The sequence below is a fragment of the Seriola dumerili genome, unplaced genomic scaffold, assembly GCF_002260705.1.
Source record: "Seriola dumerili isolate Sdu_G_001 unplaced genomic scaffold, Sdu_1.0 BDQW01000177.1, whole genome shotgun sequence".
Taxonomy (NCBI): Eukaryota; Metazoa; Chordata; class Actinopteri; order Carangiformes; family Carangidae; genus Seriola; species Seriola dumerili.
Genome location: NW_019174432.1, coordinates 903,802 through 921,444, shown reverse-complemented (window position 1 = coordinate 921,444; position 17,643 = coordinate 903,802). Strand labels below are relative to the sequence as shown.

The 17,643-nt window shown below is 40.2% G+C and overlaps 2 protein-coding genes across 4 annotated transcripts in view; one reads left to right on the top strand and one right to left on the bottom strand.

Annotated features, from left to right (window-relative positions):
- Positions 1–846: 846 nt before the first annotated feature.
- suds3 (SDS3 homolog, SIN3A corepressor complex component) lies at positions 847–8,134 on the bottom strand. Of its 2 annotated transcripts, none has more exons than XM_022752774.1 (12): positions 7,942–8,134; positions 6,215–6,284; positions 6,012–6,067; positions 5,158–5,229; positions 4,071–4,090; positions 3,792–3,948; positions 3,452–3,547; positions 3,069–3,130; positions 2,947–2,968; positions 2,457–2,562; positions 1,470–1,554; positions 847–967 (listed from the first exon to the last, which is right to left on the bottom strand). In XM_022752774.1, exons 1-12 carry the CDS (start codon positions 8,051–8,053, stop codon positions 869–871), a joined length of 957 nt encoding a protein of 318 aa, XP_022608495.1. In that variant the 5' UTR covers positions 8,054–8,134; the 3' UTR covers positions 847–868. The 2 variants fall into 2 exon arrangements, with proteins under 2 accessions (XP_022608495.1, XP_022608496.1); XM_022752775.1 differs by lacking the exon at positions 7,942–8,134 and adding an exon at positions 7,151–7,216.
- A 3,037-nt stretch (positions 8,135–11,171) lies between these two features.
- taok3 (TAO kinase 3) overlaps positions 11,172–17,643 on the top strand; it is a 75,170-nt gene continuing 68,698 nt past the window's right edge. Inside the window, exons 1-2 of one of the 2 annotated variants that reach the window (XM_022752805.1) lie at positions 11,172–11,303; positions 11,513–11,599. The gene's annotated coding sequence lies outside the window, so the exon portion shown is untranslated. The remainder of the gene's footprint in view (positions 11,304–11,512; positions 11,600–17,643) is intronic. The other variant, XM_022752804.1, reaches the window with a different exon arrangement.

The following is a 17,643-nucleotide window of genomic DNA, read 5'->3' as shown; positions in this document are numbered from 1 at the left end:
GATAAAAGGCAGAAAACATTTTAATAAAATGGAACACAGTACAAATCAATAGTCAGCTTAATGCTCCACATGCAAAACAAAGCTGAACTAATCCAGATCGTTCACATATGGAGAGGATGACAAAAGGACATAAAAAATATCAACATAAAATCTTCAAAATATTTTTTTTTTTCTTCAAATGAGCATAGCAAGCCTCCATGTCTTCATGACAGTGCAAAAGACATAATGTTTTGAAAATGGCATGACAATAAGGAACAGATGCAGCTTTATTAGACAGATTCAGGCCTAATCAGTGTCTTTTTGTAGAAATAATACCACAAATCCTGTCAGTAAGGTTTTCCAGTGCGACAGTTTGAAAGGCTTGAAGACGGTTCCTGTGGGTCAACACGAGGCTGCTCAGGAAAAATAACTTAATGATAAATGTAAATAAGACTGCATGGTGTAGAAAAGATTTGTGTTGACAGCATGAGACAGCAATCAAAGTAGCCTCCTTTATGACTTTATGACCACTAACGGCCTTCATACACATGCCACATAGTGACAAATAATGCTGCAAAACAGTCAGTCGTGTGTATGACCACTTTCACTGTACTAGCATTTGGTTTATGTGAGGAAAACATACAATATGATGAGATATCATTGGCCATGGAAGAGGTGTGTGTGTGTGTGTTTGTGTGTGTGTGTGTGTGTGTGTGTGTGTGTGTGTGTGTGTATGGTTGTGTCATTGGGGAGGGGGGTAGTGTAAATGATAAAGAGGCCACATGTCAAACTTAACTGAGATTTGCCAAATTGGGAAACGGTGGATGAACGAGTGGGTGGACAAATGGATAAATGAACATATGGGGGTGGGGGTGGGGGGGGTGATGTTTCATGCAGCCGACCGTCGACGGATGACAAACGCTCCTCTCTGCAGCTGTCCCAGGTAGATCCTCATCTTCGTACTGTCGCTCGTCTTCCTCACCCAAATCTGCAGAACAAAGGCAAAAGAAAAATCCTTCAGTGAAGTCATTTACAAACAATGCACTCCAAGAGTAGCTGTCACTGGTTAAGACTTGTCAATATAAACCCCCGTTATCTACTACAAGCCAGTTTGTGAGAAGGCAGCCAAACTGCTTTTCTCCTTAATCCAGGGTGCAGAAAATAAATTCTCTCATTGTATTCTTTTGTCAAACTGCTCACTGGAAAGATGGACTTCCCTTTTCCAGTGACGATTTCTTCGTAGTGATACGTCATGTGTTGATTTAAGTGTTCGTTACTAGTCAAACACTTGTAATATATGTAACACACTGACATGTTTTTAATGGTTTTTGGAAAACCAGAGAAGTAAAATAAATCAAGCTTTGGCTACACAGACAGGAATAATAGGATTTGTTGACAATAAGGAAAATCTAAAATATCACCTGCCTTATGTTTTAAGCAGTTAACCCAGTTCTGTATGCGACAGGAGCTGGATAAGACCTAAAGCTCACCTCATTGGTCCCCACTGAGCTGATGACACAGCTAATCTTTGTATTGTCCTTTGATTCCAAGTAGATGGCCTGGCTCTTGTGGTACCTGTCCGCATAAAAACAATAGAAAACACACACACAAACAGCATTAATTCAGCATTCTTGGTGAGGAATGAGGGAAAGGCATAAGTGCAGACAGGAGAGGGGTTCATTATACATAATTTTACCCATCTGAATAAACCACATTCCTCCTAAGATGGCACTAAATAGATAATTGGCCTGGAAAGTCAAAACAAAAAAGTCTGTTATTTTTTTTTAATGGCTCCAAACTGTCAGAGGACAAAACCGACCCAAGGGTAGAGACTGACAACCAAAGCATTTGATCATTAAGAACCCACTGAAGAATAATGACGCATGAGTCTCCCTCCGGCTCTTTGAGGAGGCTTTCCGGTGGTGGTGTCTTCTTTAGCAATGAATAAATGAGATTTTGCCTTTCAAGAAAAGTGCACATAACTCACAGCTTGTGCCTCTTCAACTTCCTCTGTCTATATCAGCAGCTCATCAGACAGAATTGTATTATTTTTACCCCTCTTCAAATTAACTTATGTTCTGACACATGTCTGAGGCACAGCTCTGCTCTCAAACAGAGGGGCATCAGAGCTGTTTTGGTCAAGGATTTTCAATCTCTTTATATCTGCATCACAGCAGAAAGCACCACTGGTTCTGATGCACCCACCTTCTCTGAATATGTATTTTTATGGTGGCTTCAAGCACCAGCACTTATTCACTGGCTCCTGAGTAATATCTCTTTCTGTAGCCCAGACAAAGAGAGGCTGCCATCAAAGTGGTTGTAAAATGTCTTTTGAGGACCAGCCAAACACGAGAGACATCAAACCCGTGGCAATGTGGCCATCTAGTGGTGACACACGCTATATGAGAAACAGACCAATGTCAAGGGGGGAAAAAAAAACTGTGGTGACTGTTTAGAGGATGAAACTCCAAATTCACCATCTTTTGTCGTAGTAAAGTTTCCCCTCCTCGATGCGGGCCTCGTAACGCTGGGAGGGGTTCTCCATGGGAGCCGAGGGGACGTGCTCTGGGGACGAGGGAGACACTAAAGAGGGAGAAAAATCTCATTAGTATTACCATGCAAAACATATGTACTAATAGGTTAATATTTTATGTAATAGTTTTGGATCATTTTGGGAAATATACTTATTCGCCTTTTCGCTGAGAGGACAGGGAGATGAGAATGATACCATGCTATCAAGCAGGCGGTTAGCTTAGCTTAGCAAAAGGGCTGGAAAGAAAATCCACCTCCCGGCACCTAAAGCTGACTAACATGTTATTGTTTGTTTAATCTGTGCAAAAACCAATCACTAGCAGCCTTCATGAGGTCGTTCCTTTGGACCAAACCAGGCTAATAGCGAATAAGTGTATCTCCCTCAATGACAAACTATTTCTTAAACCAGAGAACTGCAGGTTAACGCTGACATACCTGGCCGTTTCGGTGATTTAAGCTGTAAATGAGAATGTGAGAAATGTTTTAAAAAGAAATCATTTGTAGAAATAAGATTCAACACGGACATGCATAATATAAATAAATTCAGTGACACTTACCTTATTAAGTGTTCTTAGATCTTCCATTATCTGTTCGTCTGTTAACAAATAATTTAGCTGAGGTTTGAAGAGTTAAGGAAGGTATAAACACAATTTAGCTGAGAAACTCGGCCATTTCCTGACATGTAACTGATGATGACCTCTGAGCTCACTTTTGCTGTGTCTCAAATTGCAGACTTCAGTCAGCACACTCCCATGTAGTACACCGAGTACACAGTATACTCAGTGGCGAAGTGCGTGAAGTCCCGACACGGTAGTGTTGTCTCAAATCAAACACTGCCTTTGTGCACTCACTGTATAAATACTACCACTACAAATAAAACTGAAGAATTTACCCCTCACAGATTAATCTTAATTGATAGGTAACTGTAGGCAAAGGATATCTGGTGCAGGTTTTCTTCGTTTGTCTGGTATTGGGACTGGATCATTGGGCCGTCTCCTCAGCTTCCGAGTCATGATTGGTTTAACCTCCATTGAGTCTATAAATGAAAGAAATAACAACAAACAGAGATCTAAAAATAACATCCAGAAAGCATCTAATGTTTCTCAAAATTCCTATTTTAGAAAAACTACCAACACAGGCAACTCAACAGGACAGACAGCAGCACCTTGATTTACTGCATCTGGAAAGTCCTTTTTCAATCAGTTTAATAACATTTTTACCCAGTTTCTCTCTTCTGCTGAGCAAGTTTCTGATTAACAATCATGTTCTGGCTCCCTTACCTCCTGTCAGCTCCATTGTTAATTTTTCATTCTCAATCATCTTCTTCTTCTCTTCCAGCTCTGCAATTAGGTTTTCCTTTAGTTCCACCTTTTTGTCGTCAAACTCCTTCACCGCTGCCTTCTTCTCCTTGATGTAGTTCCTCTCCACCTGCTCTGTCTGCACAAGGCGGAAAGACGGAAATGATGGAAAGAGAACGGGTGTTTTCCATGTAATACCCAAAAGGTAAAAAGTCAATTCTGCATAAACTACAGTCTGTCAGCAAGATGAATATTACTCACCTCAAGTTGCAGAAATAAATCTGTAAAAGGGAGGAAAAACATAATTTGTCATATAGAAAAAATATTAGTTGAATGTCTTTAACTTGAATCAGTGGCACATAATATCTGACACTAAAGTCAACTTTGATTACCCTTAAGACTAGAAAAAAGAACACTCAAGAAGAGGATGCAAAACAGAGCCACAAAGAAACAGCGATTCCTGCAAAAATCCCCTGAAACTTTTGGCAAATATCTATGAACCTGAAAAACAATGGAGAAAACTAGAATGGCACTCAATGGAGCAAATACCTATGCTAAGGCCAAACAATCCATCCAACAATCCATGTCTGTCAGGTCCAGTTTATGATCTGGATCCTTACCAAACTGTACAAAATCAAAGATGTCAACACCATAAATATTTATGTAAAATGTTTTTTTTACATAAAGATCAAACATTATTTCCTGAGAAATTGATGAAAATACTGAAAAATGCTATGTTAAGGAAAGTGATAAGAAAATTCCTGGATCCGCCCCTTTTGCTGGATCAGGACCTAAACTTAATGGGTTCCTCCCTGGCCCATGCCCCATCCCCCATCCCTCCATTAAGTGTAGCCAAAATCAGTTCAGTACTTTTTGTGTAATCCTTCTAACAAACAATTAAGTTCCTGATAATCCATCCGTGTTTTACCCTTTTGACATTTCTATGTTAAGTTGTCAATTGATCATAATTGTGGGTCAAATACCAAAGCCTGAGGTTGTTTCTTTTTTTCTAGTGCATTTTGGGTAAAACAAACTTATTTTTCAAATTTTGATCAGCAAAGACCTGAGTACATAAAACTAACTAGGTATACACTGTACTTCTTCAGTAATCTTTTATGTTGTGTTAAGTCACACTACATGTCTTTATCAGCCTTTCCATAGACTCATGTGCTCGCCCTATACGGTCCAGTTGATTGGTGATGATGTGCCAACATTCTCTCCTCGCCAAACAAACCAAACTAAATAAGGAAGCACTCCAGAATTTGAATAATCCCCTCCAACCATGGTCTGGTGTAGATGTATCAGAAACAAAATAGTTTGTTCAGTCTCTACATATTGCTCAACTTGCCTGCATTTCGGAGCCTCTCTTTGTACTGCTGATCCAGCTTCTTCATCCTCTTCTGATACTCCTGCAGAGTACCTGCAAAGACAAAGTGTCATTTAACTAAAATGAAGATCTATGGAATCAATCAATCAATTTCCTTTTAAGGATTCTATGGTGTTATCATGTTATGATTTAGATATTTGTGTAGGGTGAAAGTGAGTAAATTCATTAAGTTATTGAAACTCCACTACCAGCTGTTTCATTAAAATATGTCATCAATATCTCTAGACAACTCGTTTCGCAACAATCACAACAGACATTATAGACCTTCTACTCTCAGCATCCATTTATAACTTTGAGTAGATAACACTGACATTACCTCAACATTTGGATTTACAAACAGACCATAATGTGTCACTCCACAGTTTCTATACTCAATATCAGTCTGGGTAATAAATACCTCATGGGCCAGCTGATGATGCTATACTACCTTGAAACAGCCCAGTCAGCAGTTCAGAACCAGTTTGTATCAGTAAACAGCGGACAGTCTTGATGATTTAAAATGAGCTGTCCACAGTGGAGGAGAAGTTTGTCATCAGTTATCATATGTTTCTCAGCTGATTTCTCTTTTTAGCTGCAGAGACTATGACTGCACTGTTAAACCATCTATGAAACTGCCTTTATGGCCCTGATGATGTAATCCCTTACTGCTACCATAAGCAATAAGAAAGGATTTTGTTGTGTCCTTCAAGAATCTCCAGTGAAAAATGCCCCCCCCCCAATCCTCACGCAAATCCCACAAGATAAACTGCACCAGTCATTCACATTTGGAAACTTCCTGACTCCTCCAATCACAAGAAAAACATCCAAATGATTACCTTCTTGTAACTGCTGCAGCTGTCTTTTCAGGGAGGCCAGTTTGTCTTGGTACATTCTGCAACGAAATAAACCATATACAATAATATAATATCACATTTCTTTCCACTATGTGCAGCATTAGGGTAAACATTCAAAACTTTCCTCCTTAAATTATTTTCATTAAAGTTAAAACAGCTGAGCCATGGTTGGCAAAAACACTTACTGCTCTTTGATTTCCACATAGTCATCCTCATCATGCTTGGCAAGGTCTGTTTCACTGGCATCCTCTGTGTCTGGAAAAGGGAATGACAGGAGAAGAATGGACTCAGATTTTAAAACTATTTCTCAACTAAAACTCAAAACTGATTGGTTTTTTTTTTTAATTACTCTACTCTACATGACATACCATGAAATAAGATATATATTTTATTTTTAGCTTTTCCTACACAAACTTGAAGCAATAGCCTGAGTGCACAGACAGACAGCAGATCAAAGGACGTGCGTGGCACTGGCAAGGTAATGGTGAACACCCTGCTTGGGAATGCCCTCTGGTTTGTTAAGATTATGGGACCAGGGGAAATCTTATGTATGCCATGAAAGATCATACCCTATATATTCTCGGATCGACATCAGCAAAAACTTCAGCTAGAGCAAAGCTAAGGTGAGCACATCTGGTATCCGGCGATCGGTGCTTGTAAATGAAATTCATTAATATAACGAGCGATAGGTGTCACTTATAGTGTCAAGCATTTGCCGCATGGTGAAATTAATCAGAAACGGTCCCCGGCTAACTTGGCCGTGCTGTCAGTCCAGCGGCAACTCTCTAAAGACAACGCTAACATGTTAAACCGAGGCAAGTGCGATGTGGCAAACTTGAGAGCCAAGTTTACAAGCACCGGCAAAAAACCTAGGTCAGTCGGCGTTACCTTCAAAACCCGGCTCATGAGAAGGGCAAGGCCCGGTCGTATTAAGCTGACACAGCAGCTTTCATTTTCGGTTAGCATTAATGTGCTAGCTTAAGTTAGCGCAGTCTGCGGTTTAAAGAGTAACCCGATTCTAGCTCACGTAGTTAGGCACAACAGCACCGTCAACGTATCCGGAGGAGTAATAAATGAGTCCGGCCGTACGCTTGGAAGTCAATGTCAGGAAACTAGCTAACCTTGTAGTGTTGTCATCGCCTTATTTTCCTCCTGCCTTTCTTTCCCTTTCACTGCAATCCGTCCCGTCTCACTGGATAGTGTGAAAAGGGCAGTGCAGTGGACACAGCACGCAGGGTTTCGCCTGCCTGGTGACCTGTCAATGCTCGGAACTAACGTTACGTAGCTAGTTGGCTAATTAACGCTATGTAGCCACCCCTTTTGGATATCATTATTAAAAGTTTGTATTAGTAATCTGAAGCACGACAGATCCCGCTTAATTTAAATTACTGTTACATTTTGTTGCTTATTGCACAATGACGCTAACCTGTCTGGGGAATAATGTGGTTAAATCTGATTGACGTCTAACATGAGTACGGAACGTTAGCTAGTTAGCATATAAACAAACACGAGTTTATTTATAATATCATGTTATTGGTAACCAGCGCTACCAACAAGGAAAACACCCAGCCAGGGTGAGCGATTTATCTAGTTTACATCACCTGCTTCTGAAATGTTTCTCGGCTGGGACTTGGCGGGTAGCTAACTTGTTATGTAGCTACCAAGCTAATTTGTGCAACTGAACCTCGCTTTGGAAAAAGGCACTTAAACTTAGACTTAGATGTGCTAAAATAGTGCATGTTGCACTGTAAGAGAAATGTGTTTACAATTAAACCTAAATCATAGATCTTTTTAATTGCAGAATTAAAAAAAATGCTACATTTATGCAATAATCGCGCGTTTCCGTTTCTTTTCCAACAAGTAGACAGAGCCCGACGGCCAGGGAGCTTTTGGTCAAATCGTTTAACGGTACCTTCTTCTGAGTCTCTCCCCCTGAAACTCCGATCATCGTCGTCATCCACGCTATCAAGTTCTTCTTCATCATTGTAATAATCCACCATAGGCGATAGCAAAGTCGAAGCCATTTGTTCGATTGGAAAATGTAAACAAACACAAAATAAACAATCGATTTGTGTTTTTGCAGCTTGCTTGGAACAGCGCCTACAACTGGCAGGACCTCCGAGTATCAAGCTGTCTCACCTTATGCCCGTACACAATGTCTGTAAATTTAACGTGTATAATGGAAAAAACATATTTAATATACATTTTCAAACAATTGAAATGAAGAATCTAAGATGAAGTGTACCAGTCAATAATAGGCACATTTTTACATGCCCAATGAACCCAACGGTGTAACATTTAAACAGGCATAATTTTCCGAACATGAGGGAATGTGGTGTCTCTTTGTTTTGGCACCCGGGCCGGTTCTTTACTTCCATACTCAGAGGCGAGGATAATGGGTGGTTATAAGTTACACTGTTTGTGTTTTTCAATTCCTTGAAGTATTCCTACCTCCTCTCTGTTTTCCAGTGCTTAAAAATGCTTATCCAGTAGTTTATCCCATTACTCGTAAAACATTTTTGAATAGGCGCCAGAGCTGTAAAATTGAAATGAGCAATTATGTGGGAGATATGAATTATCTCCCATTACCGAGGTATGAATGCTGTTTCAAAGTCTTCACGACAACACAAGGAACATAATACTTTTGATTAATTGAACTATGATTATTTATTCATTCATGTATTTATTTAAAAATGATTTACTGTTTTTGTTCAAAACAGTTGTGTATACAGCATACTATGTGTAAATATGTGTGTAACTGTAGAATGTAAACCCCCTCTAAGGTGAATAAAACTCACATTACAGACTTTACACATTACATTCCAGAAACAATACAGCAGGCATGATCTGTGTCCCCAGGTATGGTACTGTGTCTAGACATACCTGTCTTACCTTTATGCCAAGCATACATGCACAAATGCTCCCTGAAAGCCCCACCATTTACACCAATTACTAGCGTGGAATTACAACACTGAGGTCTATGAGTAAATGCAAACCCACATATTATGAGATAGAGCCTTACAAACACTGTTAATATATCCCTCCACCAGTGGTGCAGTAGTGAAGTATAGGTTTTGCAAATAATTCTCTAATCCTGGAACTGTCCCATGCCTCTGTCAAGTTCACACTCACACACAACAACTATGTTTATGATAGGTTGTAATGATTTTATTAAAAACGTAATCCAGGAACACTTGCCATTTTATGGTTCGAAAGTCAGCAAAAATAATCTTACATTTGTTTGCGTTGCACTACAATTTAAGATAGAAAAAGTCTACACTGCACCTTACAGCAACCTTCTAACAGCTGGAACTGCAGCTGCTGTAACCAGAAATTTTAATAGATGTCCTCAGTAAACAACCCAGAAATTGTCCTGTAGGTTGTATGCTTTTTTAACATATTCCATTTAAAGAAGTAAAAACCTGAACATTAAGTTCTAGCATATCATGATTGCAACCACCACTCAGATTTATCCACTCAGTATCATTACTGCTTTCCAGGAAGCCCAGGGTACATATTAATATGACAGCTGCAGTAGATCACCAAAAATGACAAAAATTCACTGGTTCTAGCTTTTCAAATATGAATATTTGCTGTTTTTGATACTGAACTGAATTTCTTTGGGTTTTCAACACAACATTTAAAGATGTAATCATGGTTTGTGAATCTGTAACAGGTATTATTTGACTTTTGTCTGATGTTTTGTGGCCCAAACAGTTTGACTGTATTGTAAGTTACAATGGACAACATCAGACAGGCATTGACCACTTTCATGATTCCCTGATTTTACTTCATAGAAACTGAACCCATGATAAAGGGATTACTATTGTTACTACCAGGAAATACTGCCATGTCCACAGTGGTTCTGTAGGTAAGTTCTTTGGCTCAAGTGGCCTAATGGATAAAGCACTGGCATTCTAAGCCAGGCATTGTGGGTCCCATCTGGGGTGTGTAGCACTGGTTCAGTGGAAAGGTGCTGATTCCATACCCAAGAGGTCAACGGATAAGAACCATCCTCTATACTGTTTGTATTTTAAAAAATACCCAGAATATCTTTGGGTTTTGGACTGTTGGTAGCTGCAGCCCTGATTCTTATCACTCTTTTGTCAGTACGAGCTACTCACAGAAATTTGCTAATCTTTATGAAGTCTTTCAGAGCCTGGCCGGTTAGGAGACATGCAGCTATGTTTTACTGTATTATGTTGGGCAGACATGCAAAAAACTGAAGAAACATCATAGCATCATAAATGGACACAAACTGAAAGGCACTGTGCACACCAAAGAAACAAAACAATAATTTATATGACATCACTTAAAATTACCTTCTTTTCAAAGGGAGGAATTCAAGAGGGCAGTTCAAGATAGAAATATATGTTGTTGCTACAAATTTAGCGGTGTTTAATTTTCAAATTGTTTTTTTTATTAATGATTAAAGTTTCACAATAAGTATCGATGGGTTATTGAAGAGGCCTACCAGGCATATGACCAGGGCCCCAAGGATTCAGAGAGCTCCTCAGCCCACAAATGGACATAAAACAGCCACAAAAGGTGGGGAAAAAAGCTTATAATTGTTTCGCCTCTCTTTGAATCTGGCAGTCTTTTATGTAGGATAATAATCCATCCATTACAATAAGGTATTTCAGAGTTATTTTACCAGTGTCTCGTTTTGTACAAGGACACATTTTCGCACATATTTCCAGGTACATCCCTACGGTGCAGGAATGTTACTATTGAACTTCAAAAAAGTAGCAGCAGGTGGCAGCATTGTACTAAGTAGCTATATTCAGGAGATGAGCTTGATTGCCATCACCGAAGTTGCAACAGAATCGGTGTGACTCAGTCCATGCATCTTTAATGATTTGCAGAAGAAGAAAATAAGGTGTAGGATTGTTGGTCGCTAACTTTTAATTTATTGTCTTGTTATTCAAAGCAGCATTATTGAAGAGATAGGTAAATGCTGTATATTTTTGCATTTGATTTGGGTAAACCATTTGAGCATAAGATACTTGGAAAACATTTAATTTGGTATTTATTCTCCACAAAAAATAACAGTCTGGAAAGTACTCATCCTTCACTACATGTGACAACTTTATTTCCGCCTGTCTGTCAAACTAGCTGTCAAACACGGGCGAGGGGTTGTGCTCCTGCTGCTCCGTCATTCAGGAAGTCCAGACCAACTGACAGCACTTCGCAAAGTCACACCGACATCTTCAGAGTCGGACTAAATGCTCTTGAAGTGCGTACGCGTTTCAACAACGACGACTTTTACAAAAGGTGAGCGGCTTTTGTTTTTTCTTTTTTTCTTTTTCTCTGTTGTTGTGTCGCTGTCACTGTTTGTTCCCCCCTAACGGTTAACAGCTCGTGCTGTAGCCTCGCGCTTTCAAACTGAAATGACACTTCCTCTTGTGTCAACGGCTAAGCTACAACTGCAGCTAAATGTCAAAGCAGTAAAAGTGGATATAAATTAGTCGTGGCTCTCGTAGGTTGCACCTGGAAGTTGGAAATGACCACCGTCGTCTGGTTTCGACGTTGTTCGGCTTGTTGTTTGAACGCCACTCCACTCAGAGGTGGTGAGTACAGAGAGCAGCATCAGCTCGCTGGGGTTAAGTGCGTAGGTTTGCTTTGTAACGGTCTTTGAGCGAAGTGCATGTTTGTTGATTGATGTGTTGAGCTGCACCTGCTGAAAAATCTACGCTGATTTTTTTTGGATATTTACGCTGTGAACTGCCGGGGGAAGACGCTTTCCTGTTTGGTTTGCTCCTTAGGGGGGTGAGTATGAAGAGCAAAAACGGATGACAGGTTGTAATGAAGTGTACAGTTGAGGGTTTTTTGTTTTTTAAAGACGACAAGGCGGCTGGACGCTATGTAAACTTGATCGAGGTGTCAGTTTAGCATTGGGGGATAGTGTGCGTGTGTGTCAGATTCAAAATGACTGTGGTACCGTCCATTGCATCCTACATTGTTGTGAGTGAGATTTTACTATCAACGCAGAGTCACAATGGCTTTCAGTTGAGACGGTGAAACGTCCACTACACATGACCCGAACCACATTTTTACTACATTTACTACGTCTCTCTGTAACCGTTAACCGGTCGAGCATAATCTGCATCCTTGACACTTTTGTTTTAACGATTTCGATTGCAATATTAGCTTGCATTCATTTAAGCCACATACAATAACTGCACGCCATTCATATTTTATTTTTTTCAAAAGTCTTTCTTGGCGTGAATGCTGCAAGACGGTCGTCACCTGCACGCAGGACGGTGCTCGGTTAAATAAGCAGCGTTAAAAAGTAAATGTAGGCTAACATGACGCGCTCGAAATGGCAGATGTAGAGAGCAAGCTGAGCACTAAAACCCAAGCTGACCCAACATGATGTCATCTCTTGTGTGTAGAGCGCATGAGTGAGAGGCAGTAGACCCGGGTTTCACTGCTAAACTGTGTCATTTGTAAAGATTTATTTTAAGAAGCCAGCCCACGCAATTTCAGGCAGGGATCACCAGAATTTAATCCCATATTATGACATTGCACCTGCATGTCATTCAAATCGATTCATAGTATTTTTATTTATTTATTTATTTATTTTTGACTGTATTTCTTTCTGCATAGAGGTTCAGAGAAGGCATGTTGGTTGAATGAAAAATCCATATAAACTCATTTCACACAGAACAGAGTTACTCACCTTGGCATAATGCTGAGTAAGTAGTGTCAAACTTTCTCCAGTTAAAGAGAATAAGATATTCTGAGGAAAAAAGTTTGTTTTTTTAAACAGCTGTCAGGCGTTGTGCTTTTCTTTGCAATCTTTCAGCCATTATGTCTCTAGTCAAGAGTTTCAGTGCCCTACTTTGGTTTTGCGGCCCTTTGGTTCAAAGGACACAGGACTGTTGTGCAAGTATACTCCCCTGTTGACATCACCCACATCTGGGAGGTTCATTGGCAACCTATTGAGGATGTAACCGAGAGAGGGAACAGAAAGTGACACACTTCCTTATTAGTGATGGTGTCTAGGACAGTTCAGCATTTATGATTTTACACTGATTGTGCCATTTAAAGATAAATGTTTCACTCATCCACACTGATACAGAATGGGTATTGTTGCCAGACAGTGTAGATTGATGATGCACAGGTTGATGCACTAAATGCTTGTTTCTTGTAACTGAACCCAACTGAGATTAGCCTCATCTGGTGAGGTAAAAGCTTTTTTATAGTGCAGGTTGTCAAACGTGACACTTTTAAGACCAAAAGTCAAAGAGCCAAGAAATTAAAGAGTCATTTTTAATGGGCTCATAATCGATATTAATATTGATGATTAACTATTCAGTATTTCCGTTGAATTATTACGTGTTCCTTTGCTTTCACTTGGCCTTTGTTAAACACTGGATGACACAGGTCTCTATATGTTAGGTGACAACAAGCTTCCTTTAGACTGGCAGAGGCAGTCATAAGCATATTGCTAAACAGTCATGTCTTTTTATAGAGCTGTGTGAGAGATTATTGAGACGTTAGCTAGGGGTCTTCTCATGAATTTGCACAAATCCTTTTAAATACAGTGTGTGTGTGTGTGTGTGTGTGTGTGTGTGCGTGTGTATGTTGCACTGGGAAAGGACACATCAGCTGGTCTTGACAATTGGCTGATGTGGCTGTCACAGACAGGGGGTGGGGTAGGGGTGTGAGCCGGACATGCTCCCACTGAGGCCATTTTCACACTAGAGGTAGGTGCCCATTTGCACATGGGACTGGTAGAAATTGTGTTCAAGGTCAGGCTTAAGTCAAATTGTGAGAATACACCTTTTTATGGCTGTGCTGGCAACATGCTATGAAAAGATTTTGTACTAAGCTTTGCATATTATGTCTGTCTGGTCAAAGAAATGGTCTCAGCATGTTAAACCTCTTTTTTTTTTTTATGCCTCTCCACTGGTGACACCTGCGGACGGAGGCATTATGTTTTCAGGTTGTCTGTCTGGATGTACGTGTGTATGTCCCATTCTCGTGAACATGATATTTTAGTAATGCCTTGAGGGAATTTCTTCAAATTTGGTACAAACGTTCACGTGGACTCAAGGATGAATTGATTATTATTCGTTGGTCAAAGGTCAAGGTTACTGTGACCTCACAAAACCCCTTTTCTGGCCATAACTCAAGATTTCATACGCTAATTAAGACACTATTTAACATAAATGTCTAACAGGATAAGATGATAACATTTTATATCCACAAGATCAAAGGTCAACTTACCCTTCTACAAAAACACTTCTGGATGTTATTATTAAGGGGAGATTGTGACCGTTTTCTGCAACTTGACTGGTTGGTGGAGGCAGACAACCATGAGGCGGTAGTTCTAGTTTACCACTGATTCTCCATGATCACTTAAAGTATGTTGTAGGACTGCAACTATTTTCACTATTGATGAATCTGTCATTTTTCAATTAACTGTTTAATTGTTTTGTCTTTAAAATTCCAGAAAGAAATTCACACAATCCTAAGTGATTTTTTTTTTTTTTTTATGTTTTCATCAACCTTTTCATCAATGTGTCTTAACTACACAAACTTGTTGCAAATTGTTCATTTCAACCTGATGAATGCTGCCTGTTCATGAGGGGATGCATGTTTGTTAGAATTCATAATTAGCACAATCAAAAACATCAGTAGTGGAACTGAAACAACTAGAATGTCAGTAGTGCTGCTGCTGACAACCACGTGTCAGCAGCGCCGCACTGTGACAGACATAAGCAGGGAATGGTTAGACGTAAAAAATGTCTTTCTAACTCAAAGTGGTCTAGGACTAATATGAAAGGTGGTCAAGGGGATGTGACAATCATTGAGATGTTAAACAAGAATACTATAGCCTGTAGTAGGTGTTGGAGTGCAACAGATGATGATTCTGGACAGGGATCTGCATGAAGAGCCTCAGGCATCTACTTCAAAGTTTTGGTGCCAAAGTATGTCAATAAAACTGAGGCTATAAAAACTTTAAGAACAAAACTCGATGATCTTGATTTGATGAACAGAATATTCATTTTTGGCATTATGTCTGCTTTGTATGATTAGTAAGTATAATGCCAAAGACAAGATTGAACTTCCCCACTCAACACAATGTAGTTGGTCCTATTTTTCGGTTTCTATTGTCAGACAACACGTATAAAATACCAAAGCTTGACAATAGAACCAAGTTAATGTCAAAAGCTGTACTGTGTGATTACTCTGTTTTAGCATTAAAAATGAGCAATCACAAAGAGAACCGTGGGTAACAGAAAGTTGGCTTCATATCATTATTGCTACACAGCACCTGGATGTGTCTGTACAAGAACCATTTTTTTTTAATTTGTGTATTCAAGATGCAATAATTTTGTTGGGACATTGGTTTAGGAAGGTTAGAATAGGAAAAGAAGGTCTGTTTTCAAATTTAGTCAGCTTAGTATGGGCTTGGCCTGGCAATAACAGCAGACCTGACTGGGTGCTTCTCCTCTTCAACTATTCACCCCTAAAACTTTCAGGTGGGCTGTTAAACAGTGGTTACAGTGATGTCACAGCAGCATTCATGACAGCAACATTTTGCACAAAATCCATTTAATCTGAACACAGTGATTAGTGGATTTGCTCATGGAGGAAGCAAATCCACAAAAAGCTTTTAAATTGCATAGGAAGAAGGCAAAGCAGCATGGTATGGACCAGTGGGAAAGACATCCCCAAATTTAGTGACCAGATTCAAACCCGCATGGTGGCCAGTATCCAATATGCTTCTGAGATATATGATAATTAGATACTGAGTCTTGGTGTGCTGTTGCTGAGCCAAACATCTGATGCTGATGTGAGAATTTGTCCTTATGGGAGCTGCAAATTATTACATTACTAAAGGCTCCAGCAGTTCATCTGTACAACAAAGAGTCACTGCTGTTAAACAGGCTACAGTAGTTCCAATTGTTGGTGTGACCTCTATCTGCCTGCATTAGCTTCTGCTTCACAGCTCGTCTAATGCGCTGTAGTGTCTAATGCAATCTCTTTCGGTCTCAGCTGAATCCGGACTTGTCTAATTTAAGAACAACCAGAAGGCATACATGCTGGCTTGTGGCCTTACAGAACCCGAGCCTATTTTAATTAGTACTGAAAACAGTGTTTTGGACAGCCGCCGCTGTCCCAGGTATTATCTAGCAAATGATGTCTTCCCAGATTGTGTGACTCTTCTGTCCTCCCCCTCCTCTTGTGTGGGGTCATTTGGATGTCAAAGTTAACAAGTTTACATGCTCTGTTGTCAAAGAACCATGACAGCCCACTGTTGGGCCCTTATGTCTTATGGCTTGCCACCAACCCTGTAATGAGTTTACTGGCTGTGTGCTAGGTCATCTCAGCATATCTGTGAGACAGCCATTATGATATTTTCTAAAAGCTGAAACCCTTTATGCCAGTGGGAAAAAGCTTGGCAGGTTTTCCTTTGCATCTAGGGCAACCTGTTGAAGTGAAAAACTCACATTACTCCTCCCTGCTGACTAATCCACCTCAGCATCTCTCACTTTTCTCCACTTCCATGTGACAGGAGTTTGACTTTTGAAAAATATATTAGAGGATTGTCAGTTTAGCCGGAGCTACACCAGTTTGGTGGTTCATGCCATGGTAGCAGAGCGCATCAAATATTAAAGTGCTGCTGTCAGGCTTAATGTTCTGCAGTGATCTGGTTTAGCATGTCTAATATAGGAATGCTGTCTCAGATGACAAGGAGAATTATGCCTTCCCTACCCCCACCTAGCCTCTACTAGCAGATATGTTCATGCGTACCTCTTTTAATGATGATTTCAAAAGACAGCAAAACTCTGCACTGCTGCGAGATCATGATCTTGTGAAGCCAGCAAGAACCAGTACAGATATTTGGTAGCAGGATTAATCCACCCCACCCGCTGTACTATGTGATTACCAAAACATAAGGACTGCATACACATGCCCGTGTTCACAGTTGGGGGATCCCGAAGCCTTTTTCCGGTGGGCATCTAGTAACTGTTTGTACCCAAGACAGACTTAACCATCGATCTTCTCAGTTTAATTAAATGAGTGTGTTTGTTAAACCACTTGAAGATCATCAGCTCCCGAGCAAAATATCTTTTTTCTAATCCATCTGATGGTCCATGTCCATCAAGGCCCAAACGACCAAGTCATAATCAGAAACTCTTTCATCAGCATTTACTTCTGGATATGTTGGAAACCGTGTTTGCCCTACTGACCATGATAGGAGTCAAAGGGAAAAATGTGAAATGGATCTAGTCATGGCCCAGCAGCTGGTGCAGACCTGAGTCATGGCCTTGGTCTACTGAAAGCGGTTTTGGAGGGGAGGAAGTCATGGCCCAACAGATGTCTCATCAACAAATGCCTCCCTAGTGAGTGTGCCACTTCTGCTGTTCACTCGCCACTTTGCACTGCTGGAAATTGTCTTCGTCTGACCATCTTGTTTAGATCTTTGGCAGGCGGTAGGATCCAGCTGTCACCCATTGAACAGCTGAAAATATAGTGCACATTAGAGGACATTTTTTGTGGCATGTCTGGAGGCACATGCCAGCCTTAATTCACCTGGCATGTTTATTTTATTTTTTTTTCTTGTTGACATATTTCACAGACTCGCTGCTAGAAT

Bases quoted from the DNA above. Each gene is read 5' to 3' on its own strand.
- suds3 (XM_022752774.1), bottom strand. From the start codon at position 8,053: ATGGCTTCGACTTTGCTATCGCCTATGGTGGATTATTACAATGATGAA. The intron at 3,548-3,791 runs GTAAGGGAGCCA...TTTCATTTATAG, and splicing joins AACAATGGAGCTGACAGGAG to ACTCAATGGAGGTTAAACCA. The intron at 2,969-3,068 runs GTAAGTGTCACT...TCTCATTTACAG, and splicing joins ATCTAAGAACACTTAATAAG to CTTAAATCACCGAAACGGCC.